The sequence below is a fragment of the Lissotriton vulgaris genome, chromosome 7, assembly GCF_964263255.1.
Source record: "Lissotriton vulgaris chromosome 7, aLisVul1.2, whole genome shotgun sequence".
In the NCBI taxonomy this organism is placed as follows: Eukaryota; Metazoa; Chordata; class Amphibia; order Caudata; family Salamandridae; genus Lissotriton; species Lissotriton vulgaris.
The window spans coordinates 205,994,847-206,021,896 of record NC_141695.1 but is presented as its reverse complement, the minus strand read 5'-3'; the positions used below and the strand labels follow the sequence as shown (position 1 = coordinate 206,021,896).

The window sequence follows — 27,050 nt, the reverse complement described above, 5'->3', positions numbered from 1 at the left end:
CAGCGGCGAGACCGCAGCACTCATCCTCCTAGACCTCTCTGCCATCTTCAGCACACTACGCGCACATCTCTACGCCACACGGATCCGAGACAAGGCTCTGGATTGGACCACCTCCTTCCTCTCCGGCAGAACCCAGAGCATCCGCCTCCCCCATTCCGTTCCAAGGCCTCCAAGATCATCTGCGGCATACCCCAGGGATCCTCCCTCAGCCCGACGCTGTTCAACATTTACATGGCCCCGCTCGCACACATAGCCAGACAGCATGACCTCAACTTAATCTCTAACACCGACAACACTTAGCTGATTTTCTCCCTCAACTAGGACCCCATCACTGCCAAAGCCAACCTCCACGAAGGAATGAAGGCTGTCACCGACTGGATGAAGACCAGCTGTCCGAAGCTGAACTCGGACAAGAAGGAGGTCCTCATCCTCGGCTCCAACCCTTCAGCCTGGGACGACTCCTGGTGGCCGACGGCATTGGGGGCGGCCCCGACACCCACCAACCACGCATGCAACCTGGAAATCATCCTCGACTCAACGCTCTCAATGATCAAGCAAGTCAACGCCGTCTCCTCCTCCAGCTTCAACACCCTCTGCATGCCCTGCAAGATCTACAGATGGATCCCGACAGTTACAAGAAAGACAGTTACCCAGGCCCTCGTCAGCATCAGACTCGACTACGGAAACGCCCTCTACATGGGAGCCCCGATCAAACTCATCAAACGACTAAAACGCATCCAAAATGCCTCGGCACGACCGATCCTCAACGTACCACGCCACAGCCACATCACCCCCCACCTGAGAAACCTGCACTGGCTCTCCGTCAACAAGAGGATATCCTTCAAGCTCCTCACCCACACACACAAGGTACTCCACAAGACCGGCCCAGCCTACCTCAACAGACAGCTCTGCTTCTACCGACCTCTCACTCGCCACCGTCCCGCGCATCCAAAGAACAACCACCGGTGGGAGATCCTTCTCCCACCTTGCCGCCAAGACATGGAACACCCTCCCACTGAGCCTACGACAGACCCAAGACCTGCTGACCTTCAGGAGGATACTCAAGACCTGGCTGTTTGATCAGTAGCGCCCCCCCCCAGTACCCTGAGACCCTTGTGGGTATGGAGTGTGCTTTACAAATGATTGATTGATTTATTCATTGATTGATTGATTGATTGACTGTATTAGGCAACTTCAATATTCATTTGTACAATCACACCGATCCATTGACAAAAAGATTTATTTAAAGGTTTTATATAGCGCTGGCTAGACTCGGAGGTATCAGAGGCTTTACATGAGCATCAGATCATAGTTACAGGTTACATCGTTAAAAAGGTGACACAGTTATTAGAGAATGGCAACATAGTTACTTGTAAGGTCAGGATAAACAATACGCACAAATATGTAAGGGGCAAAGCAGGCAAGGGGAAAGATTTAAGGGAGGGGGGAAGGAGCTGGGGAAGTAGACAGGTAATGAAGCGGGAAAGAGGAGGGGTGCCCTGCAACTCACACAACTGGTACAACAGGCCACTCATGAAAAGGGCCACACTCTGGACCCTAATTTTTCTAATGACTCCATACTGGAGCTGCTTGCCCCCATACGGATGCCATGGACAGATAATTTCTTCATCCTAATTAGGTATCTGAAATCCCATATAGCAGAGCCCAAAAGTGGGTGCCCAGTGCGTGGATGTAAATGGCCAAAACTGGCTCCTGAGCATGGCTTACAAACTTTGAGGGGACCTCCCCACAAGATATAAAAGATCTAGAGGAAGCCCATAAAAATTGGGTAAGCTGGATGGAAGGATCCGTGGATCGGAACTTCAGGAAACCAGGTCCAAAAAACTCCAGGTCAGCCCTCAGTTGGTCGCTATAAAAAAAACCTGTAAATAGTTTGAACGAACTTTCAGGAAAACGTATGCTCCTGAGCTTAAAATAGCATATAAAGTAGCTATTCAGCAATACCGCAAAAACATTTGGAAAGCGCAAGCAGCCTTTTTTTGAAGAAAAAATAGAGAATTCCTCTAACTCTTTAAAGGAGCTGTTTAGGATTGTAAAGTCTTTTACAACAATTGAATAAGGCACAAACATTTCTCAATGTTCAAAAGAGAGATGTAATGGGTTAGCTACATTCTTCAAGAGTAAGGTTGAAAACATTTACAACTCCCTTCACTCAAACGCAAGCCAGGCATCAGTAGCAACAAAGACTCCAGGAGCACTCCTGAACTTCCCACGAGCACAGAGCAGTCAGTAATCTCCCTTTCCCTGCCCTGTTTTCCTTTCCCAAACTAAGTGAAGAAAGGGACTGACTCCGTTTTATGGAACATTAAATCAGGGTCCCACATCCTTACCCAAGAGGGGAAATGCATTCAAACCCACCTTTCTAACCTTTTTTTTGTCCCTCGAAAGAGGCATAGTGCCCAAAGAGTGGAAGCATGCCATTGTAAAACCGTTGCTGAAAAAATCCCAACTCTCATTGCTGCCCATTCTGGGAAAGATTGGGGAGAAACACATGAACAGCGCCATCTCACGCTTTCTAGAAGATCATGTCATCCTACACCAGACCCAGATGGGATTCCAACCGGAACACAGTACGGAGTCAGCATTACTTGTCGGCACCAACATTTTTTAAAGTATACTACAACAGAGAAGAGCCACTGCGATCATGTTACTAGATCTAAGTGCAGACTTCGACACTGTAGACCATGAAATTCTTGTCAACAAGCTTAAAGATAACAGAATTAGAGGTACAGCCAATCAATGGGTGGCCTCGATCCTGAATGATAGGTCCTTTCAGTGTATGGAGGCTGGCATTCTGTCAGACACCTTCTCGGCCCCTTGGGGAGTACCTCAGGGTTCATCCCTGAGTACGATCCTTTTTAACATTTATCTGAGCCCACTAGCTCACATAGGACAGGAGTTCAGACTCTCCATTGTGTCATATGCCGATAACACAACTACTGGTCTCAATTGCAAATACCCTTACCTCTGACCATAGGCAACTAGCCCCTTGCCTGGCAAAAACAGGAGCATGGATGGCCGACTGCAGTCTTAAGCTGAGTGGGAATAAAACTGAGCTTATGATCTTGTGCAGTAGCTTTAGCCCATGCTCAGAGAACCCCTTGCCAGCAAACTGGGGCTCTCCCCACCCCTAAAACTTCAACAAAGAACTTGGGGATGTGGCTGGACCAGCATTTAACTATGGAGATGCAAGCAAAGTACTAAACTGTTGTGGGATACTTTGGATGATCAGAAAAATCATGAGCTTGCACCCAGAGAACTCAAAGAGGACGGTGGCGCATGCCTTGGTAGTTTCGAGGCTTGACTACAGCAACTCACTATACTTGGGCTCCCCCAAATATGTCACTGACAGGTTACAAGTAGTACAGACTGCTTCTCAAGATACCCAGACACCAGTCAGTTAGAACATCCCTGAAGGAGCAACACTGGCCTCCTGTGCCGGCCAGGATCAAATTCAAGTCCCTCTGCTTGGCCCATAGAGCCATGTGCGGGAGAGGCCCCGCCTTGCTACAAACTCTGATTTCCCACTTTTCAGCCCGTCGTCAGCTTAGATCGGGGTCGAACTTTCTGAAGAACACCACCAGAAACAAGAGATCTAGGTGGGGTGGAAGGTCATTCACACACGTGATGCCCAAACTCTAGAACAGTATGGACCCAGAGATACGACTGATTGGAGAAGAACAGTCCGTTAAAAAGAAACTTAAAATATGTCTGTTTGCCTAATCTTTGAACAAGGTAGTTTCCTGACCTGTTTTCTTCTCAGCACTGGGATGCCTGTGGGTAGCCAAGTGCTTAACAAATCCCTAAACCTAAGAGAACTAAGTGCATCTTGGTTCCTGTCATTTCAACCAGTCTGGATGGACTTTATCTTATCTGTCCTCTGATGCCTTTTTTGCGGAGAAGAATGCATGTTAGACCTTTGCTTGACAACCCCATCATGTGCGCAACCGGATGTAAATGCTCAACCTTTTTTAAACAAGCTAAATTTGGAACTCAGAAGCAAAATTGACATTCCTTTCATTTATTGGGCATAAATGGCTTTCTAATGCTCATACTAGTTCAGACTATAACTATGGAAACTTTTAGAGCAAATCTTTGCAAACATTTTTTCTTTAACATTTTTTATGCTTTTTAGAAGTTTTTACCCCTTTCGGTGCTCAAGATTGAATGATTCTGTCATGAGCACCGGTGCTCCTGTGCTCATGATGGAACCATTCCGTCATGAGAACAGGGGCACTAAATCCCTCTGCTGCAGCTAGCAGAGGGATTTCCCTTTTTTATTGGCCTCAGGAGGTTGGGAAAGAGCTTCCCCAACCTCCTAAGGCCAATTTACATTTGCATTGCAATGCCGATTGCGGGCACGGCGCGCTGACGTCATTGCAATGAAAAAGAAAATGAAAATGAGCCAAGAGGCTCATTTCAGTTTAACTTTCTACGTGTTGAGGGGGTTATCTCAGCCCCCCTGAGCACATACAAAGTCAGGCTAGATATCATTGGAAAGGGGAGAATCTCCCCTTTCCAATCGTACCCCTCCCTAGTGGATCCCAAGCAGAGATCCACTCACTCTGCACCAGGGAGGGGGGAGCGTCCCCTTGGGCAAGGGACTTTGCTCCCCCCATATTATTTTGGGTAACTTTAGTCTTTCTGCCCCCCTGGGGGCCTGAAAGCCCACTAGATAACATGCATTTTTTATATGGTATTTAGGGGTTGGGACTGCCAATGCCCCCACCCCCAGCCATAAAAACAGTGTTTTTCTCCCCCAGGGTGGGCGGGGCAGAAAGCCCACTAGATACCACGGATGATTTTAAAAATTAATATTAGAGGTGGGGCTGCCCAATATGGGCATGCCAATGCCCCTACCCCTCCCCCACAAAATTATAGTCTTTCTGCCCCCCGGGGGCAGTAGCCTCTAATCTGCCCCCTCGGGAGGCAGAAAGCCCACTAGATCCAGGGATTTGTTTATTATGTAAATTTGGGGTGGGGGCTGCCGATTATGGGCACTCAAAGCCCCCAACCCCACACATAATAAGTCTTTCTGCCACCCTGGGTGCAGATGGGGTGGCTGCCCCAAATCTGCCCCCCCCCTGGGGGGCAGAAAGCCCACTAGATGGCAGTTTTTTTAATGATTAATTTAAGGGTGGGAGCTGCCAAAGATGGGCATGTCAATGCTCCCACCACTCTGCCCCCACAAAATTCGAGTCGTTCTGCTCCCTGGGGGCGGGGGGGGGGGAGCAGTAGCCCCCAATCAGCCCCCGTGGGGGCATAAAGCACCCTAGACACCCGGGATTATTTTTTATAGGCCCAGGATAGGGGCTGCCCAGAATGAGCATGCAAATGCATCCTCCCTACACCCCCAAAGAAAAGTAAAGACGTGCTGCCCCTCCAGGAGGAAGATTGGAGCAATTGCCCCTGATCTGCCCCCAGGGAGGCAGAAAGCCCACTAAGAGCCAGGGATTTTTTTTATATAGGATGGGGTGGGAGTTGCCCAGAATGGCCATGTCAAGTCTCCCCCCCCCAAAATAAAATTATACAGTCTATCTGTCCCCCCTGGGAGGCAGATGGGGAAATAGCCCCTTATCTGCCCCCCGGGGTGGGACAGAAAGCCCACTAGCCACCAGAGATATTTTCTTTCTCCAAAGTTTGGGGTGCGGGTTACATAGAATGGGCATGCCAAAGCCCCCCAAAAAAGATGCCACAGCCGTTCTGCCCAGCCAGGAGGCAGATGGGGGCAGTAGCCCCATATCTGCCCCCAGGGGGACAGAAAGTTGACTAGGCGCTAGCGATTATGCTGGCTTTTCAATAAGTAGGGGTGGGGGCTTCCCAGAATGGGCATCCCAATGCCAGCAGCCCCCAAAAGAATAGCCACATCCTAGTGCACGCGACAGGAAACAGCTCAAAATGCAACATGGACACACCACATTTTCTCAGTAAAAACTGACCATTTTTTTGCAGAGTGCGTAGCTGTAGATTTTGAACCCTAGCTCTGCCGGCACCTAGGGAAACCCAGCAAACCTATACATTTTTTTAAACTAGACACCCAGGGGAATCCAGGATGTGGTGACTTGTCTGGGTTTCACCAGGGTCTGTTACCCAGAATCCCTTGCAAACCTCAAATTGTGAATAAAAACACATTTCCCTCACATTTCTGTGGTGGAAAATTCTGGAATCAGTGTGGATCCACAAAATTCCACTCACCCCTCATTCCCCAAAGTCTTCCGAGAAAGATGGTACCTCACTTGTGTGGGTCGGTGAAGTACCCGGAACAGGCAAGGGCCCAAATCCTAGTGAGGCGACATCAAAATTACCTATCGCAAACCAACCTGGTTTTTGAGGGGTCCCATGAGTTTTTGGCCACGGGCTCGGCGGCCATCTAGGGAAACCTACCAAACCCACACATTTCTGAAAACTAAACGCCCAGGGGATTCAAGGGAGGTATGGCTGGCAAAGATACCACAAAGTTTTCTTACCCAGAATCCCAAGCAAACCTTAAAATTAGCTGAAAAAAATCACTTTTTCCAGACATTTTTGTGTGGGAAAGTTGTGGCATCACCGGGCTGACACATATTTCCTACCATCTAGTGTTCTCCCAGGTTGCCCCATAAAAATGGTGCCTAACTTGTGTGGGAGGCCAAAGTACCCGTGACAGGCAAGAGCCCATAACCTATTGCAGCAAATCAAAATTGCTGATCACAAAACACCCTGGTTTTGCAAGGGGGTCACCTGGGTTTTTGGCCCCGTGCTCGGCAGCCAGCTAGGGAAACCTACCAAACCCACACATTTCTAAAAACTAGACACCCAGGGAAATCTAGAGAGGTATGACTTGTGCGGTTCCCTCAATGTTTCTTACCCAGAATCCCCTGCAAACCTCAAACTTAGCTGAAATAAAAATCTCTTTTTCTACACATTTTTGTGTGGGAAAGTTGTGGCATCAACAGACTGACACAAATTTCCTACCACCCAGTGTTTCCCCCGGTCTCCCGATAAAAATGGTGCCTAAATCGTGTGGGAGGTCCAAGTACCCACGACAGGCAAGGATCCAAAATGTATTGAGGCAACATCAAAATTGCCTTTCACAAAACAACACGGTTTTGCAAGGGGGGTCACCTGGGTTTTTGGCCCCATGTTTGGCAGCCAGCTAGGGAAACCTACCAAACCCACACATTTTTGAAAACTAGACACCGGGGGATTCCAGGGAGGTATGGCTTGTGTGGATCCCCCAACGTTTACTTACCCAGAATCCCCTGCAAACCTCAAATTTAGATGAAAAATCACTTCTTCCAAACAGTTTTATGTGGGAAAGTTGTGGCATCACCAGGTGGACATAAATTCTTACCACCCAGTGTTCCCCCAGGTCCGCCGATAAAAATGGAGCCTCACTTGTGTGGGAGGCCTAAGTAGCCGCGACAGGCAAGGCCCCAAAAGGTATTGAGGCAACATCAAAATTGCCTATCACAAAACGACCCGGTTTTGCAAGGGGGTCCCCTGGGTTGTGGCCCTGTGCTTGGCGGCCAGTTAGGAAAACCTACCAAACCCACACATTTCTGAAAACTAGACATCCGGGGGATTCCAGGGAGGTATGGCTTGCCTGTATCCCCCAACATTTTCTTACTCAGAATCCCCTGCAAACCTCAAATTTAGCTGAAAAAAATCACTTTTTCCACACATTTTTGTGTGGGAAAGTTGTAGTATCACCGGGTTGACGCAAATTTCCTACCACCCAGTGTTCCCCCAGGTTTCCCAATAAAAATGGTGCCTCACTCGAGTGGGATGCGGTACAAAAGGGGGTGGTGATGGATGGAGCATCTGAATCAATCAAACACTCACACCCAGTCAAAAGATCTGGGTTTAATCCATCACCGTTCTTTAGCCCACTCTGCCACCCCAGTTCAGACATGGCTATATGGAAATCAGTCTGACCCTGTGCCTCATGGGAACAGTCCAGCCGGAACTGCCAAGCCATGTCTTCCCTGGACCGGAAACAAGCTTCCGAGTACTGGTTTCTGGCATTCCAGCCATCGTCAGCCCGGCTTGCTTGAATCCAGTGGCAAATTGAGCAAGGGACTCACATCTGAGCATACCCTGCCACACTTATGGTGGCCAAAAGCGGTACAAAAGGGGGTGGTGATGGACGGAGCATCTGAATCAATCAAACACTCACACCCAGTCAAAAGATCTGGGTTTAATCCATCAACGGCTGGAGACGGCTGAAATGCCAGAAACCGGTCCTCGGAAGCTCGTTTCCGATCCAGGGAAGGCATGGCTTGGCAGTTAGGGCTGGACTGTTCCCATGAGGCACAGGATCAGACTGATTTGCATATGGCCATGTCTGAACTGGGGTGGTGTGGGGTGCAAAAAAACGATGGATTTAGGCCCAGATCTCTGTACTGGGGTGAATGTATGACATTGTACTGCATTCTGTCCATCACCTGTGGTTTTTGGATTTGCCACCCTGAGTGGGATGGGTATGCTCAGACGTGAGTCCCATGCACTCCACGCCACTGGATTCAAGCAAACCGGGCTGAAGATGGCTGGAATGCCAGAAACCAGTCCTCGGAAGCTTGTTTCTGATCCAGGGAAGGCATGGCTTGGCAGTTCGGGCTGGACTGTTCCCATGAGGCACAGGGTCAGACTGATTTGAATATGGCCATGTCTGAACTGGGGTGGTGTGGGGTGCAATAAAACGATGGATTTAGGCCCAGATCTCTGTACTGGGGTGAATGTATGACATTGTTCTGCATTCTGTCCATCACCTGTGGTTTTAGCATTTGTCACCCTGAGTGGGATGGGTATGCTCAGACGTGAGTCCCATGCACTCCACACCACTGGATTCAAGCAAACCGGGCTGAAGACAGCTGAAATGCCAGAAACCGGTCCTCGGTGCTTGTTTCCGATCCAGGGAAGGCATGGCTTGGCAGTTCGGGCTGGACTGTTCTCATGCGGCACAGGGTCAGACTGATTTGCATATGGCCATGTCTGAACTGGGGTGGTGTGGTGTGGTGTGGGGTGCAAAAAAACGATGGATTTAGGCCCAGATCTCTGTACTGGGGTGAATGTATGACATTGTTCTGCATTCTGTCCATCACCTGTTGTTTTTGCATCACTCGTGTCGGAGGCACAAATACCTGCGACAGGCAAGGGCCCAAAACGTATTGAGGCAACATCAAAATTACCTATCACAAAATATTTTGGGCGTTTGCCTGTCGTGGGTACTTGGGCCTCGCACACGGGTGAGGCACCATTTTTATCAGGAGACCTGGGAAATATTTTTTCATTGGTGTGTGACTGGAAACTTATCCGTAAGAGATCTCCTATTAGCGTTCTTTACTTTTTGGAAAAAATATTGCTCTTTAAATGTTGTCTTCAAAAAGCTTTGCACTTCATGAAAGCTTGAACTTTTTCCTACACTTTATATATGTCCAAACCCGCATGTACTTTAGCAGTTTTTTAAAACTTTCATGACATAAGCATGTTACCATTGTTGAGAAGCTGTGGCTTCACAAATTGTAGACATGATTTCTTACTATTGTGCCATTGTCATGTTGTGAGACGTTTTCTGCATCTTGCTATCAAGGTTAGCGCTGAGGTTGGTGATTGTTACCTGAGTTGTTTGATGAATTTATTAAGAATGGGTATTGTTTTATGATGTATTTATATTATTTTTTTATGTCTGTACATATTTGCTTATAAGGCTGCTTTATAACCTAAGTCAATTAAATAGACATACTGACTGTACTGCACACCCAACATTATGAGAGGACGAGTTGTAAACAATTGAGAATTCAATTCCAAGGATGATCCACTTCCCCAATTGTAGCTATTTAAAACAAAAAAAGGCAACAGTTAATATTAACATGCATGGGCCTTGTAAGTTGGTTGCCAGTGGAGACTGGTTGGCTTTGCTTTTTGGCTTTTGTCAATAATGTGCATTATTTGAAAAAAACAAAAACGATTATTGATGTGTATGCATGCACATGTGTTTCAAAACTACTGCGGCAGAGTAAATGCATGTGTATGCACTACTATACATGCCCACTCATGCAGCAAAACACCTTTTTTTTTATTTACCCCTTACAAGATGGAAAAGCTAAATAATGGAATAGTAAAACAAAATTGATTTAAATATGCTTCAAAGCACATTCTGTAAAAGGAGCAAGCTGGTAGTAAATTGCAGACAATGGGCCCTTCAAATAATTACATAAATGCATTTTTCCCCTCAAAGATCACAGCTGTAGAGGCAGAGGAGCAATGGTGGACCGGCTGGAGTAAGAATTAAGCATAATGTAGTAACAAAGAATGGAGGATGATAAAGCAACATAGGAACGAGAGGCAGGGGACTAAAACTAATAAAACACAAAAAAGAAGCAGGGAGGGAGGAGTGGGGAAACAATAAATGAGCTGTTGGCCAGGGGAGGGGAACATAGAGCAAATGCCAGAGGATATTTGAGGTGGGATACTGCACAGAAAGGACTGAGTAAGAAAATACATGCACGTCCGTAAAGTACCAGTCAGTGGTAAGCAAAAAGGTGGCCAAAGCTCGCAGTAAGTGCTGGTACTGTGCATAATAGATCTTCAAAAACTGACAGCTAACAGCAGTCACTAGGAAAGATTTAGACATAAGCTCATATCTATTGTTTGCTGCACAGAAATGGACAACAGAATATCACACAATCTACTAGAGAGTGATGATGAAGTACCTTGAAGAAGAGCGCACAAGTACGCTCCCTGCTTGTAGTTCATGCTGAGCTCTTTTATAAAGTACCTCTGGACATACTTGTCTGAAGAATGCTTAGGTTAAAGCATCATTATTTTGTACCCCTGGAAAATGAAATAAACTGAATTAAACAACATATAAACTACAGAAAATGAGACAGACACACTTTAGAGCAGACACTTTACTGATTATTTGACTAAAAAATTTCCACATAAGAACATAATTCAGGTGTGCCCAATATTGTTCCTCATCCACCATGTTAATGCCAAATTCTCAGGAAAACCATATTTACATTCACTGGATATATATTTATTCCTGCTTAGTAGCCTGAAAATATTGTATGGATCAGCCTCCTCAAGCAAAGCTGGACACCAGACATAAATGTGAAAAGACTAATATAAGCTCTTCAAATGTTCCTTTACCTGGTAAAGTCAATTGGATGACCAAATTGTGTGATGTGTGCATTATAGCGTAAAGATATTTTTTTTTAAATGATAAAACCATGGGGCTTGGTGTAATAACAGCCATGTTGGACTCAACCCACTGGGGTAAAAAAACACTAGAAAAACAACTTTAGTGCAAAATGTCATGAACTACTATAACAATAAACGTTACAAATTGGTGGAGGGTCCATGAAGGAAAATATGATAACAATTTTTGAATTAGAGAACAATTACATTTATTTCTGGAACATATCAATAAAATATTATTTTAATTTGTTTTACATTTTTATTTTCTAAGGTTGTATCTTTACACATGTAACATTGCTTCCAAAATTCAGTGTTGCTTGTTTCATGATGTAGCACAGCCAAACAATTCCAAATTTAAATAGACATTTTCCATTCATATCCAGTACAGTAATTGGTTTCTTAGATGTTGTGCAGCTGTCACATGTTTCACTGTAAAGTGAAATCCTGCTTCTTCAGGGCTTTTAAAAATGTATATTTGCAAAAAAATTCTAAAGCTCACAGTAATTGATAGAAAAAGTGCACAATCTCATAAATAGACAACAATCTTATCAAATTCATGTACATTTATTTACTTCATATTTAAAATGAAATGCAGATTATAAAAGGAAAGAAGATTGAACATCAAAGGTGTAATTTTGTTTAAATGTATTGTTAAAATTAATTTCTAAATTCTGGATTTTAAGTACTTATATGTTCCCTGACTCCTCCAAATGTATCCTGTTACCGTGTTCACATCCCCTCAAATTAGTTACCTGGATTGATAGGCAATCAGACACCCTATTCATTCAATCTAAAGTACTTTCCTGTGTTTAACCATTTTGCTATTTACTCAGATACATTTCGCTAACACACAATGACTTGACTGTGTCTAAGTCACCAAATTAAAGGCTTGAGATTCTAGCATATTTTTTGACCAATCACAGTGTATCAGCTTATGTAATGTAAATGTAAATTGATACTTGGATAGCGCACTACTCACCCGCAAGGGTCTCAAGGCGCTTGTACGAATACAACTGTGGAACCCATCCTGGCTTTCTCTGTGAGGTGTCCACTCCTGGGCACCCCCAAGGTTGAGGCCAGGCATCCTTAGCATTGTGGGGGCCGTTGTGGAGATTAAGCAAGCTATTGCCCAGAGTTGCAGAGTGGGACTCCATGATTGGAATAGGCACCAAGACGAGAATTATCAGGTCCGTGGAATTTTGAGCCCAAGACCCGCCGAGGCGGGAATTGAACCTTGGTCCCGGGCTAGACCTCTGCATCAGGGTCTGCCGCTCTAATCATTGAGCCTCACTTCTTCACTTACCATAATGAAATCTCCTCACTAGCTAATACATTAAAAATATTCTTCCAAAAATATCTAAAGTTCTCTTTTAGTTCCACATCAAATTAATCCTTCCATTATGTGCCGATTATAAAAAGGCTCAATATACTGCCAAAATAAAATACAAAAGAAGAAACAAGGAGTCATAACTCAAATGTATCCAAAATTCCATTACTTTAAAATGTCTCCCTTATAGAAAAATTGGGGGGGGGGGGGTGGAAGGAGCACCCGTCTACTTTTAGGAGTATGCATTGCTTTTTCAAAGTTTAGTCACTAATTACCTTAAAAATCCAAAATTCACCAATTCATGATCCTGAATGTCAATATCTGGTTAAATGCCTTACATATTTCCATTAACTAATAATTAGTTGTACAAAATCAAACGAACAATCGGAACTCAATAACCTTTGTTCTATAATCCAGCAGAAGGTAACTGTTACCTAAATTATTTACAAAATCTCTAAAACTTTTAAAATGCCCTTAGTTAATAAACAAACCATTTTACATATACCTCAATCCCAATGTTTAAATATCCAATCACAGAACGAATGATCCCCATTCGAATTGCCTCAAATTAATATTAAAATAAAGGATAATCAAAGTTTTAAGTATCCTTCACGACATTTCTTTTCACCAATGCAGAACAAACACCTAACTATAGCTAAGGAATACTGTATCAAAATGTTTGCGGTCTTAATCTCCCACCTCAGTCAAAAAGCTTTATTTCGATAAAACAATTATCATAAAAGCAGCACAGTAGGTCAAATCGCACATGTAAAAACAGTAATAGATTAAAAGAAAGATTTTGTTATCCACCTCTTCATCTTCCCGATCTCCACCAAATGTTCAACGTCCCACCAACCACTTATGAGGGAGGTTTTCACAATCACCCACCATTTATATACTTTCTTACAAGTTCAGAAGGAGCCAATACAAACACTGTTTTATGAGCGGCTAGAAATACACCAATAAGAGCCTAAAGTGCGAACTCTGACTCCTCATTTGACTACATTATGGACCTGAGTTCCTTAAGCTCAACAGTTAGCTTAAAATTGACCAAAATAAAACTGTTTCTATAGTTGACTTGTAGTGCACCAATGAGACCCTGTGTTTGTTTTATCCCAATAAAAGATAACAGGGACCTGAGTTTCTTAAACTCACCAGGTAGCTCAAAATTGAGCAATGAAACCACTATTTCCTTTTTCAGCTTGGAATACTTCAATGAAAACCTGAGTTTCTTTTATCCAACTCATCTCATAAGCCCCCACCCTTTATGATTCAGTCAATCAATCAATCAATCAATCAATCATTCAATCAATCAATCAATCAATCAGGGTATTGTAGAATGCACTACTAACCTGTGAGGGTCTCAAGGCACTTGGGTGGTCAGGAGGGGTTGGGAGGGTGAGCAGCTACGTGAGTGTCATTCGAAGAGCCAGGTCTTGAGGTCTATTCTGAATTGGTGCAGTGTTGGGCTCCATCGAAGGTGAAGGGGGAGTTTGTTCCAGGTCTGTCTCAGGAGAAGGATCTTCCACCAGCTCTGGTCCTGTAGAAAAAAGGGAAGGTGGCTAGGGTGATGTCAGCTGAGTGGAGGTTTCTCTTGGGGCCGTGGAAGGAGATTCAGTCATTGAGATATTGGGGTCCGGTGTTGTGGACGGCTTTGTAGGTGTGTGTGAGCAGCTTGAAGATTATTCTTTTTTCAACAGTGAGCCAGTGGAGTTGATCCGGCTGTTCATGGTGAGTGAACAGTTGAGTATGATGCTGAGGTTGCGTGCATGGTCTACTGGAATGGGTGGGTTTCTGAGGGTGGGAGGCCACCAGCTGTTGTCCCATGCGGAGGCAGTGGAGACGAGGGTAAGGACTTCTGTTTTTGCAGAGTTGAGCTTCAGACAGCTGTTGCTTATCCAGGTCACAACAGCCTTCATTCCTTCTTGGAAAATGTGCCTGGTGATGTTGGGTTCCTTGGTGGGGGAGAGAATGAGCTGAGTGTCATCGGCATAGGAGACAATATTGAGACCATGGTTTCTGATGATAGTTGCGAGGGGGGCCATGTAGATGCTGAAGAGTGTGGGGCTGAGGGAGGATCCTTGGGGTACTCTCCATCTGATCTCTGCTGGTTCTGAGAGGAAAGGCAGGAGTCTTATTCTCTGTGTTTTGTCTGATCTGAAAGAACGTAAAAAGTCAAAGGCCTTACCTTGGATGCCGGCGTTGTGGAGTCTGGTGGCTAGTGTGCAGTGGGAGACCATGTTGAAGGATGCTGATAGGTCCATGAGGAAAAGGGTTGTCGTGTGGCCTTGGTAAAGGACGGCACAGATATTGTCAGTAGCCGCGAGGAGGGTCTCGGTGCTGTGGTTGCTGTGAAATCTGGATTGAAAGGTGTCTAAGATGCTGCTAGTTTCTATGAAGTTTGATAGCTGGGTGTTGACAGCCTTTTTGATGACTTTGGTGGCAAAATGAAGCAGTCAGATGGGCCTGAAATTCTTGGGTCTGCGCAGGGCTTCTTTAGGTGGGGGTTGACTTTGGCATGCTTCAATTTGTCGGGGAATGTGGCTGTGTCGAGGGAGCAGTTGACAATTCAACGTAGCTCAGGTGTGATGGCAGCGGCAGCCCTGTGGAAGATGTGCGGCGGGCAGGGGTCAGAAGGTGCACCAGAGTTGATACTCTTCATTGTCTTTAAGGTGTCCTCTGTGGTGAAAGAGGTCCAGGTGAGAAAGGTCTGTTGGTGTCATTCGAATTGCCTCAAATTAATATTAAAATAAAGGATAATCAAAGTTTTAAGTATCCTTCACGACATTTCTTTTCACCAATGCAGAACAAACACCTAACTATAGTTAAGGAATACTGTATCAAAATGTTTGCGGTCTTAATCTCCCACCTATTCATCTTCCCGATCTCCACCAAATGTTCAACGTCCCACCAACCACTTATGAGGGAGGTTTTCACAATCACCCCACCATTTATATACTTTCTTACAAGTTCAAAAGGAGCCAATACAAACACTGTTTTATCAGCGGCTAGAAATACACCAATAAGAGCCTAAAGTGCGAACTCTGACCCCTCATTTGACTACATTATGGACCTGAGTTCCTTAAGCTCAACAGTTAGCTTAAAATTGACCAAAATAAAACTGTTTCTATAGTTGACTTGTAGTGCACCAATGAGACCCTGTGTTTGTTTTATCCCAATAAAAGATAACAGGGACCTGAGTTTCTTAAACTCACCAGGTAGCTCAAAATCGAGCAATGAAACCACTATTTCCTTTTTCAGCTTGGAATACTTCAATGAAAACCTGAGTTTCTTTTATCCAATTCATCTCATAAGCCCCCACCCTTTATGATTCAGTCAATCAATCAATCAATCAATCAATCAATCAATCAGGGTATTGTAGAATGCACTACTAACCTGTGAGGGTCTCAAGGCACTTGGGTGGTCAGGAGGTGTTGGGAGGGTGAGCAGCTACGTGAGTGTCATTCGAAGAGCCAGGTCTTGAGGTCTATTCTGAATTGGTGCAGTGTTGGGCTCCATCGAAGGTGAAGGGGGAGTTTGTTCCAGGTCTCAGGAGAAGGATCTTCCACCAGCTCTGGTCCTGTAGAAAAAAGGGAAGGTGGCTAGGGTGATGTCAGCTGAGTGGAGGTTTCTCTTGGGGCCGTGGAAGGAGATTCAGTCATTGAGATATTGGGGTCCGGTGTTGTGGACGGCTTTGTAGGTGTGTGTGAGCAGCTTGAAGATTATTCTTTTTTCAACAGTGAGCCAGTGAAGTTGATCCGGCTGTTCATGGTGAGTGAACAGTTGAGTATGATGCTGAGGTTGCGTGCATGGTCTCCTGGAATGGGTGGGTTTCTGAGGGTGGGAGGCCACCAGGTGTTGTCCCATGCGGAGGCAGTGGAGACGAGGGTAAGGACTTCTGTTTTTGCAGAGTTGAGCTTCAGACAGCTGTTGCTTATCCAGGTCACAACAGCCTTCATTCCTTCTTGGAAGTTGTGCCTGGTGATGTCGGGTTCCTTGGTGGGGGAGAGAATGAGCTGAGTGTCATCGGCATAGGAGACAATATTGAGACCATGGTTTCTGATGATAGTTGCGAGGGGGGCCATGTAGATGCTGAAGAGTGTGGGGCTGAGGGAGGATCCTTGGGGTACTCTCTATATGATCTCTGCTGGTTCTGAGAGGAAAGGCAGGAGTTCTATTCTCTGTGTTTTGTCTGATCTGAAAGAACGTAAAAAGTCAAAGGCCTTACCTTGGATGCCGGCGTTGTGGAGTCTGGTGGCTAGTGTGCAGTGGGAGACCATGTTGAAGGATGCTGATAGGTCCAGGAGGAAAAGAGTTGTCGTGTGGCCTTGGTAAAGGACGGCACAGATATTGTCAGTAGCCGCGAGGAGGGTCTCGGTGCTGTGGTTGCTGTGAAATATGGATTGAAAGGTGTCTATGATGCTGCTAGTTTCTATGAAGTTTGATAGCTGGGTGTTGACAGCCTTTTTGATGACTTTGGTGGCAAAAGGAAGCAGTCAGATGGGCCTGAAATTCTTGGGTCTGCGCAGGGCTTCTTTAGGTGCTTGCTTCAATTTGTCGGGGAATGTGGCTGTGTCGAGGGAGCAGTTGACAATTCAACGTAGCTCAGGTGTGATGGCAGCGGCAGCCCTGTGGAAGATGTGCGGCGGGCAGGGGTCAGAAGGTGCACCAGAGTTGATACTCTTCATTGTCTTTAAGGTGTCCTCTGTGGTGAAAGAGGTCCAGGTGAGAAAGGTCTGTTGGTGTCATTGGGGGTGGGAGTTGAGGTGGTTCCATGGTCTTGATTGTCAAAGTTGTTGTAGAGCATCTTGATCTTGAGTTGAAAGAAGGAGCTGAGTTTGTTGCAAAGGTCTTGGGAGAGATGGACATCAGTTGTTTCGCTGTTGGGTTTGGTGAATTCCTGTATGATGGTGAAGAGCTCTTTGGTGTTGTGGATCTTGGTGAGGATTCTGTCTTGGATTAAGTTTTTCTTTGTTGATTTGATGAGTTGGTGGTATGCTTTGTAGGCGGCACAGGTTTGTGGGGTTCTGCTGTTTCTCCAGGTCTTTTTTAGTCGTCAGCAGGAGAGCTTAGCGTTCCTTGGTGAACCAGTTGGCTTTTTTGTTGTGTTGTCTGGCATTGTTCTGAAGGGGGGCAAGAGTGTTGGTGCAGTTGGCGATCCAGTGGTAGAGGTTGCTTGCTGCTGTGTTGGTGCCTGTCATAGTAGAGGGTAGAGTGTAGGTGAGGGCGGAGCTGAGGATTTCGTCTGAGCCTTTGTCTGAGCCTTTGTTCCAGCTTCTGCGTGCGAGGCGCCGCATGTGCCTGCGTGAGGTGGGTTTCGTAAAGGAGAAATTAATGCAGTGGTCCTTGTTCTAGAGCAGTTCTGTGTTGTGGCTGAAGCAAATGTTGTTTTCTCTGGCGAAGATGAAGTTGAGTGTGTGTCCTGCTGAGTGAGTGGGGGTGGAGACAAGTTGCTTCATTCCTATGTTGGTGAGGTTCTCCAGGAGGGCGGTGGTGTTGGGATGGCTGTGGTTGTCCAGGTGGTACTTCAGGTCTCTAAGTAGTATTTATTCCTTAGAGGCAAGGGTGTGTGGTGCGATGTGGTTGGCAATGACATTGGTGAACGGGGTGCAGAGTCCAGGCAGTCTGTAGGCAAATGTTATGCCTAGCGTCGTTCTAGGGTTGGGCTTGATCCGGATGTCAATGGGTTCAATAGGGGAAAGGCATTGTCCGAGTTGGTGGTTTCAGTCGGGGAAGCTTTTGTTGATGATGATGAGGCCGCCTCCTGGGCAGTTGGGACAGTCTTTTCTCAGTATCTTGTATCCGTCGGGGATGGTGGCTGCGATGTCGGCTGCAGAGTTGCCGTTGGTCCAGGTCTCTGTGAGGAAGGCAACTTTAGGCATGTGGGTGTTGATGAGGTCCCAGATTTCTACAGTGTGTCTGTGCAGGGAGCGTATGTTGAGGAGGATGAAGTCCAGTGCTTTCTGCACGCTGTCGTCTGGTGGCCTGGAGGCTACTGCTGGGGACTTTTAGTGACTGAAGCTGGAGTGGCAGTGTCGGCAAGAGTTCGGCTCTGCGTCGAGAGCTGCCAGTTGTTGTTACGTTTAGGGTTTTGTGCGTGGAGAGTGATGGGGTCATAGCGGCGGAGAGTCAGGGGACCAGGGTCCCTGGTGCTGGTCACGGTCAGGTCAGGTGTAGACTGGTCTGCATTTGGCACTCCTTCGAGCGCACCAGCAGTGCACCTGCTGCACCTGGCTGTGCAGCGACTCCCATTAAGTAGGGGTCCTGCTTTTTCTGCTGCCTTCACTGGTCCTGGGAATAGGACCACAACGTCCACACTGCCTGCCTGCTCCTTGTGGCGCCTACCAACAGCGTTAAATCCAGTGATCTGAGGTGTTTGAAAAATGGACGTAGGCCCCCGCCGTGCGAGTCCCGCTTTTGCTGCTGCCTTGACTGGTCCTGGGGAGAGGACCACAACGTCCACGCTGCCAGCCTGCTCCTTGTGGTGCCTACCAACAGCATCATATCCAGCACCTGGAGGTGCTTGAAAAATGGACACTGGCCCCCGCAGTGCGGGTCCCGCTTTTGCTACTGCCTTCACTTCACTGGTCCTGGGGAGTGGGCCACAACGTCCACACTGCCTGCCTGCTCCTTGTAGCACCTACCAACAGCGTCATATCCAGCGCTTGGAGGCGCTTGAAAAACGGACGCTGCCCCCCCCCGCAGTGCGGATCCCACTTTTGCTGCTGCCTTCACTGGTCCTGGGGAGAGGACCACAACGTCCACACTGCTTGCCTGCTCCTTGTGGCACCTACCAACAGTGTCATATCCAGTGCCCGGAGGCGTTTGAAAAACGGACGGAACTCCCGCAGTGGGGGACTCGCGCGGGCCAAGGGCGGGCCCGTCTGCGTCCGTCAAAGACCTGTTAAGGCCGGGCTGGGCCACCCACCTTGATCTCCCACCTGCATGCCAGTATTGCAGCAGTAAGAATATATATAATGCCGAAGTGGGATATGAACTATTTCGTATTTAATCTACATTGAACAACGTCTACTGAATAAGTGTTATTTTGATTTTAATGAAAGCATGGATTTTTTACGAACTATCTGGCGAGGATTTTTATGTCACATACATATACGAGCATGTGAAACGAGGATACCAAAGTATATAGATAGATTGTTGTGTTATTCCTGGGTTATTATTTCGCCATAATGTTATCTTGGCTGCACTGTTGAATACAAGTGCATCTGCCTTTGGCACATGTTTTTCTACCCTCCTAATATAGTCCCCAATCTGTGTAAGCTGCTGATAGATACTGTTTGCTTGTCTAAGTTTCACCCTATTAAGGCTATTATATCAACTATAGCGTCATAATATCAGCTTTCGTAACAAAGCACTAGGGCAACAATGGGGAAGAGGAAAGCAGCGGAATCAATCACATATAGGAAAAAGATAGCAAGGACACAAAAACTGGCCAAATCTTCAGCAGAGAACTGTACTTTGGCCACTATTGATGACTTAATAGAAGAGGTAGAAAATATGTTGTCTAATGGCAAAGAGTCTAGTATCAAGGGGAAAAGTTAAATTTCATCTTATTACAGCGGAAGAGACAAAGTGGTCTCAGCAAAGCCCGATAGCCCAACTATCATAGTGCATCAAGCTTATAATAAAACACAGTTGCAATCATCAACTACACCACCTTTAAAGACAGGATTGGGTACTGACATGATACTCCTCCCTAGATTCGATAACATTGATAATATAGATAGGAATCAAGGGAACACAATTCATAGAGAGATTATAAATGTAGAGCGCTCTAATAGATATTTACCCCTAGAGGAGAACTCAGAGGGAATAAAAGTAGAGGAAATGATTGGAAAAGATGGAACTAGTCCAAATAACTTAAGCCTAATTGAGGCACACATGCAGGTACATTCATGTTGCAAGACAAAGTTGGTGAGATGCACTCCCGTGTTATCCATTTCATTTTATTTAGCTTTTATACATTTCTGTTTCTTCATTTCACCATGTGTAGGCGTGCAAACTTGTTAGCGCTCCGCCCAATCGCGCTGCAATTATAAAGCAAAACACGAAGGAACCACATGGCTCCCTTCCAAGCTGCACAGCCGAACGAATCCAATGACGCAAGGTTAAATTGAAATGTAAAGTCAACTTGAATGGTTTAGGTAATTTTACTTGAAAAGAAGTGGCTTTTATTTATGCATCATATAACGTGTGATATTTGACTGTTGTTTTAAATGATTTTTTCTAGATACCCCTGACGAAGGGTTGTCCCGAAATGCATTGGGTTTTATAATAAAGCGTGGCACGTGGAACACTTGACATTCCTGCGTACTTTGTGAAAAACTGTAAATGGTCAAGAAAATGAGTAAAATGGATTGAATGAATTAAGGATGAAAAGATGAAAAAAGAAGTGAAAAGTGAAAAGTGGTGTAACCAAGGAGTTAAATATGAATTTGATTCATTGGATTCGTTGTGCAGCTTGGAAGGGAGCCATGTGGTTCCTTCGTGTTTGACACATGCAGGTACAGCCACATGACACCAATACACTTGTGTTGGATCTTTACACAAAATTAAAGGCAGTCCAAGAAGAGGTTTTGACACTCAAAAGGCTGATTGAGGCATTAACTACTCACATAGAAACCTGGGAGTTGTACTTCAAATGAGAGCAAAAACACAACTTCAATGCCTTTTCCTTTACCTACCTGGGGGAGAAATGCGGTTAATATACATGAGCAGTCTTGACTGCCTACACCACAGCACCTGTCGCAACGCACAAATGCAAACTTAGAAACTCTACACCCAAAAGGACCATCAAAGGGTGCCCAGGACTTTGGGAGGGGGTTTAGGGGTCCCAAGTGGAAACATGGCTTATATCAGGTACCTCCCCCTCCGATTAGGGAGAAAAACAATTTGTATAACGTGTTCCTTACCAATGTTCCACAATTAAAGCTGGGTAGTAAGGAAGATAGGGTCTCCCTTCTAAACAAAGTCATACATTGGATCATGAGCAAGATGAGGGGGATCTAGATGACATATGGCTAACATTCTACTCCAAAACTATTGCAGAGAACTTAATAACTATGAACTTAAGAACTCATCCTTTCTTCAACTCCAAAATTAACATCAGGCAAAAAAAACCTGTGCCGAGAGATGTAGAATTGCTACATATACATCAGGGGGCAGTGTAATCTTGAAGCCATAGATTGACTGAACCAAGAGTGGAAATTGTATTCCCCAGGGGGGTGAGGGCTGGACATTGTATTCAATGGTTGAAACACGAGGTGTAATTGATTTAGATGACCAACTTAATTTGGATGCACTCCATGAAGGACATAGCCTTGAGGAAAGCCAAGTAATTAATATGCTGGAGCCAGAAGGGTTTAATTGTATTAACAATGACGGTTCTCCGGTTAACAGATTTACACACACAACAATAAATCGTGGCTGTTCTGCTAGTAAATCAATATATTCAACTTCAAACTGTGTGAAGATGGTGTTTTGGAACATAGCCGGTCTTGCAAAAAAACTTCAAGAATCCGACTGGCAGGATTATATTGATACATTTGATCTGGGCCTTTTCCAAGAGACGTGGGCAAGGGAACCACTATTTAAAGTAGGCTATAGAACAATTAGTATAGAGGCCCAACAATCAATTAGAGGAAGACCATCAGGAGGTCTTTTAATCTGGATAAAAAATCACGTAAATGCTTCTATAGAAATTCTGCCATCTGCCACAGATGATATACTGGGCTTAAGCTTTAAATTTCCAAATAAGTCCCGGTTATACTTATTTAATATATATATAAGACCAAGAGAGCGTTCAAAAGAATCACCAGTAATCCAGCGTTTAAAAGAAGCTCTTGTTCCTATTAAATCTAACCGGCCTAATATAATTGGAGGTGATTTTAACTGTTGCTATGAACCTTTGTCGGGATTAAATACAATTTTTAAGGAAGAAGACCTAGCAATGGGAATTCCGCCTCCAAGGACAGAAAAGACTCTAGGATGCTCTGTCTTGCAATGCAATTACTCAATTTCACTGTAGAGAAAGGATTAAGGTCGTGCAGTGGTAGATCTCCCTCTGATCTTAAATGCCAATACTTTTTCTAGGGGCCTTTCCTCATCTCGGATAGATTACATTATGATAAGTGCTGCTTATTGGGTTTATGTGCAGGACTTTAAAGTTGATGACAGAAGAGAAAGTGATAATTTCCCTTTGTGTTTAGATCTCACAGTGAAATATTTTGTTACATCCCTTAGTCCGACACTTTTTAACATCTACGTGTCGGACCTTGCAAATATCATTCGTGCACATGGGATGAGCCTTACCTCCTATGCAGATGACACTCAGTTGGTCCTTGCCATTAAGAATGACGGCCACAAAAAAGCCGATGATCTCAATAAGGGCATGTTGGCAATTGGGAACTGGATGGCTTCCAATTGCCTAAAATTAAATTCCGACAAGACGGAAGTAGTTATTTTCGGTCATTTGACCCCGGAATGGTCCTCTTGTTGGTGGCTCTCATCATTAGGCCCTCCTCCTGAGCCTGTTAGCAAGGTGAGGAATCTGGGAGTCATTTTTGATGACCGTCTCACCTTTCTCCCACATGCTAACCAGATCACGTCTGCCGCTTTTCACAAATTGAGACTAATCAAGAAAATCCTTCCCTTCCTTCCCGATACAGCTGGCAAAACCTTGGTCACCTCACTGGTACTGTCGACCTTGGATTATTGCAGCGCTCTGTTCTTGAATGCACAAGAAAGAGTCTTGAATAAAATGCAAATAATCCAAAACTCAGCAGCCAGGCTTCTGGGCAGAATCCCCAAATACCAATCTACTTCTGCAACCATTAGAGAATTACACTGGCTACCTATCAGGAATAGGATAAAATTCAAAGCTCTCTGTATAGTGTTCAAGGCCTTGCACAACGTGGGACCTGCTTTCTTCATTCAAAATTTGATTCCTTACTGTCCTTCTAGAACCTTACGTTTCTCCAGGCTAAATGATCTCGTGGTTCCTCACAGCAAATCTGTTTTATGGGGAGATAGAAGATTTCTTGTGTCAGCCCCCAAACTATGGAATACTCTGCCTCCCTCGATCAAATCAAGCCGCTCACTTTGGTCTTTCCGCAAACAACTCAAGACCTGGCTTTTTAATCAGTAGACCCACTTTTCCCCTCATTGGTTAAATTTTGCAGATATCCTAGCGCCGAGACGCCCACGGGCCATTGTTCGCGCTCTAAAAATTTTATTAATAATAATAATAATAATAATAATAATTGACACAACCTGAAATGGGCATAGAGGTCATACAGCCTATAGTGAGCAATAATAGGAGGGCAGTAAAATGATCATCTATACTGGAAAAGGTAGAACCCCTTACTTGTATTTATATTATCTTTAGGGACCTCATATCGCTCTTCTTATAAGAGTGCCCTGAAATCACACCCATATCACAGATTCACCAAAAGCTGGTAGAAAATATAAAACCCTACCTAACTGAATCTATAGCAAGGCAAGCATAGATGGCTGGGTGAAGATTGCGCTGGGTCACAGTGATATTAATATTATTGTATACAATACGGAAAGCTCCAAGGATAAGGTCTAGGCCATCTGTCTACAACCAACTGGCATGATCAACTCATAACCATATAAGCAAAGTACAACATATAGCCTGAGCTAACAAGAGAATAAAGATATGAAAGATCAAATAACAAGTCCAGTATTTCTTCTCTTATTTCATGTAGTAAGCGTTCTTAAAATTCTCTAGCCATCGCCGACACGTGTTTCGTCTCTAGTGGTTTTCAAACACAGACTTCTTCAGGGCTGTTCCTTCTAAGGTCGATCTATAAGTCCTTCTTTCCCATTACCCGATTAGTGGTGTACTAGGAGTTGGCATTCCAGGTCAACTGTTAAATTTTTGTGTATCCACGGCCTAATTTAGCAGTAATGTGACACTGTGTTCCACATATGCGTAGAGAGTAAGTATTTTCCTCCTGAGACGATATCATGTCTTCATTCAAGGAAAGTATCTGAATCTATGACTGGGAAGTCTAAACCTAGTAATAAGATTTGGTTGTCTAACCCATGGTTTAACAAAGAATGTGCAGTGGCCAAACTTCGTCTAATTAGGGCCTTGCAACCAAGGATATAATAATGATTAGGCAAGAAAGAAATACATATAACGAAGTTCTGAAAGTAGCCCGTAGAAACTGGTAAGATGCTAGTTGGGAAGAATTGATAACAGCTTCAAGGCAGGTGACCAATCCTTGTTTTGGCGGATTATTGCCAATGGAAGTACATTAAGTAACCTGGCTCAAAACTATAATCTTGACCCCTGCACATGGCATAGACATTTTTCCCATCTATATGCCCCTCCAGCTTTAATGATTAGAGATTCTCCATGTAGCATTGAGGATCTCATGGCCTTAGCGGCTATAAAGTCATCGAAAGCTCCTGGCCCTGAAAAGGTACCGGGTGACCTTTTTAAACACGTGCCTGAGGTGTGGGCCCCATATATTATTCTTTTATGGAATGCAATCGCTATAGGCATGCCCTTTCCTGAATCCTGGAAAGGCGCAGAGATCGTCCCGATATACTCCAAGGGTTGTTGGGACGATCCCACTAATTATAGACCTATCAGCTTGATAGATATAATGCAAAAACTTTATGCCAAACAGATTCTAGATTAATTAAATCACTGGATGATTGAAAACTATGTACTTTCCCATGTAAAGCGGGTTTTAGAGGAAGAACGAGTACCATAGACCAAGTGTTCAGGCTCGTAACTATATCCTGCAAATATACAAGGCTAAGATCTGGCTGCTTATATGTGACCTTTATTGAGCTAAAGGCCGCATTAGATTTAATCCCCAGAGACCTGTTGTGGTTCAATTTACTACAACAGGGGGTACCAGAAAATATGTAAGTCCAGCTGATAAGGCTCCACGAGGCTAATTTTGCAAAAGTCCTTTGGGGCAAAGGGAGGGGAACTCACAGATGAGATGCCAGTCAAGAGAGGTGTGCACCTGGGCTGTGTTCTAGCGCCAACTTTGTTCCTCTTGTATGTTAACGATATGGTAGAGTTATTGCAAAATCAAAACATGATTCCCCGAAACTAGGAGGGAACCATATTTGTGCACTAACATTTTCTGATAACACAATTCTGTTGTCGCAAACGCCAAAGGGCTTGCAAAACCTTCTAAACACTCTTGATGAATGTTGCAAATTAAATGGCCAGGAAATAAACCCAGTAAAAACTAAATATATGTCCATAAGGCCCCATAAGTGTTTTAAAAATGATATAAAGCTGGATGGAGCGATCTTAGAGTGTCTTTCCAGCTTTGTTTATCTTGGGGTAACCATTGACTCTAAACTTTCATGGAACCCACAGATAATGAAATCGAGATCAATTTTAATGCAAAACTCAGCACCAGTTATAAAAAAAACTCTTTACAAAAATTTCGACAAAGGCAATTACACCAGCCCTAAAAGTCTACAAGTCCAGGGCTCAAACTGCTGCCTTATATGGCTCAGAGTTGTGGGGGTGGGGGGATCACTCTCCCCTCTAACTGTGGGGGAAAATAAGGTTTTAAGAAGACTAATTGCCCTTCCCCTAAATACACCTGTGATCCCCTAATGTATGATCTGGGCATAAAACGAATTGAACAAAGGGGGGTTTGTATGACCTTGTCATATTGGATAAGAATATGGACCACCGAGGAATTGCAAACTTATAGACAAGCACTGAGTGAATTACTGATTCTTGACACTCACGTCACTTTCCCGTGGTTGGCCCATATCCGTAAATGGCTTTTGGATGAGGGCTTGAGTAGATTGAGTAGAACCGAGTACGCTGACTCCGTTCTCAAAGCGGGAACTCAAAACCATTTTTTGGAATTTTATTAGGCACACTGTCACTTTAAACTGCAGATCACAACTCAGTTTCTGATGTTTAAAATAACCCCCTGTTTTGAATCGTTTTTAGATGAGATTGAATCTTTACTTGCTAAGGCATTGTATCTGAAATTCAGATATTTACATCCAAGTGGGGAACGATACAGGAAGGGGGAAATGATTGTAAGTGTATCCAGTGCCATTCAGGAAGCAAGGAGGACATTGCGCATGCCTTATTCTTCTGCCCTGCATATGTAAATCCTAGAAAGAAATGGATAAAACCTCCGGGCAGGAAATTGAGTATTAGAAAATATATTGAAATGCTGCGTATTTTAAAAACTGACAGCTCTAAGCTTATTGTATTTGGTGTTAGTAGATTTGTATTGGCTATTAATTTTATAAGGATGAAGAAAGGGCTTAAATTCTAATATTATGAATTTTAATAAAATGTTTTTATTTCTTATGGGAGCCATATGGAATTCAAATGCTCATGCTGTATATAGCCAGTGATAGCACAAACCTACAGTGTAGATTTTATTTAGCCTTGATGATATAGCACTCTGCACTGTGCACTTTATGGAATTATTCATATTGCAGCTAACTGTAACTACTAGGTCTCACG

The 27,050-nt window shown here is 44.6% G+C and overlaps 1 protein-coding gene across 2 annotated transcripts in view; it reads right to left on the bottom strand.

The window, feature by feature from the left end:
- The window catches only part of LOC147701202 (B-cell receptor CD22-like), a 479,604-nt gene that overhangs the window by 332,169 nt on the left and 120,385 nt on the right, over window positions 1-27,050 (bottom strand). For both annotated transcript variants that reach the window (XM_086929956.1, XM_086929955.1), the window contains exon 2: window positions 10,716-10,836. In XM_086929956.1, coding sequence (XP_086786082.1) covers window positions 10,716-10,758 — 43 coding nt within the window. In that variant the 5' untranslated portion in view covers window positions 10,759-10,836. The remainder of the gene's footprint in view (window positions 1-10,715; window positions 10,837-27,050) is intronic.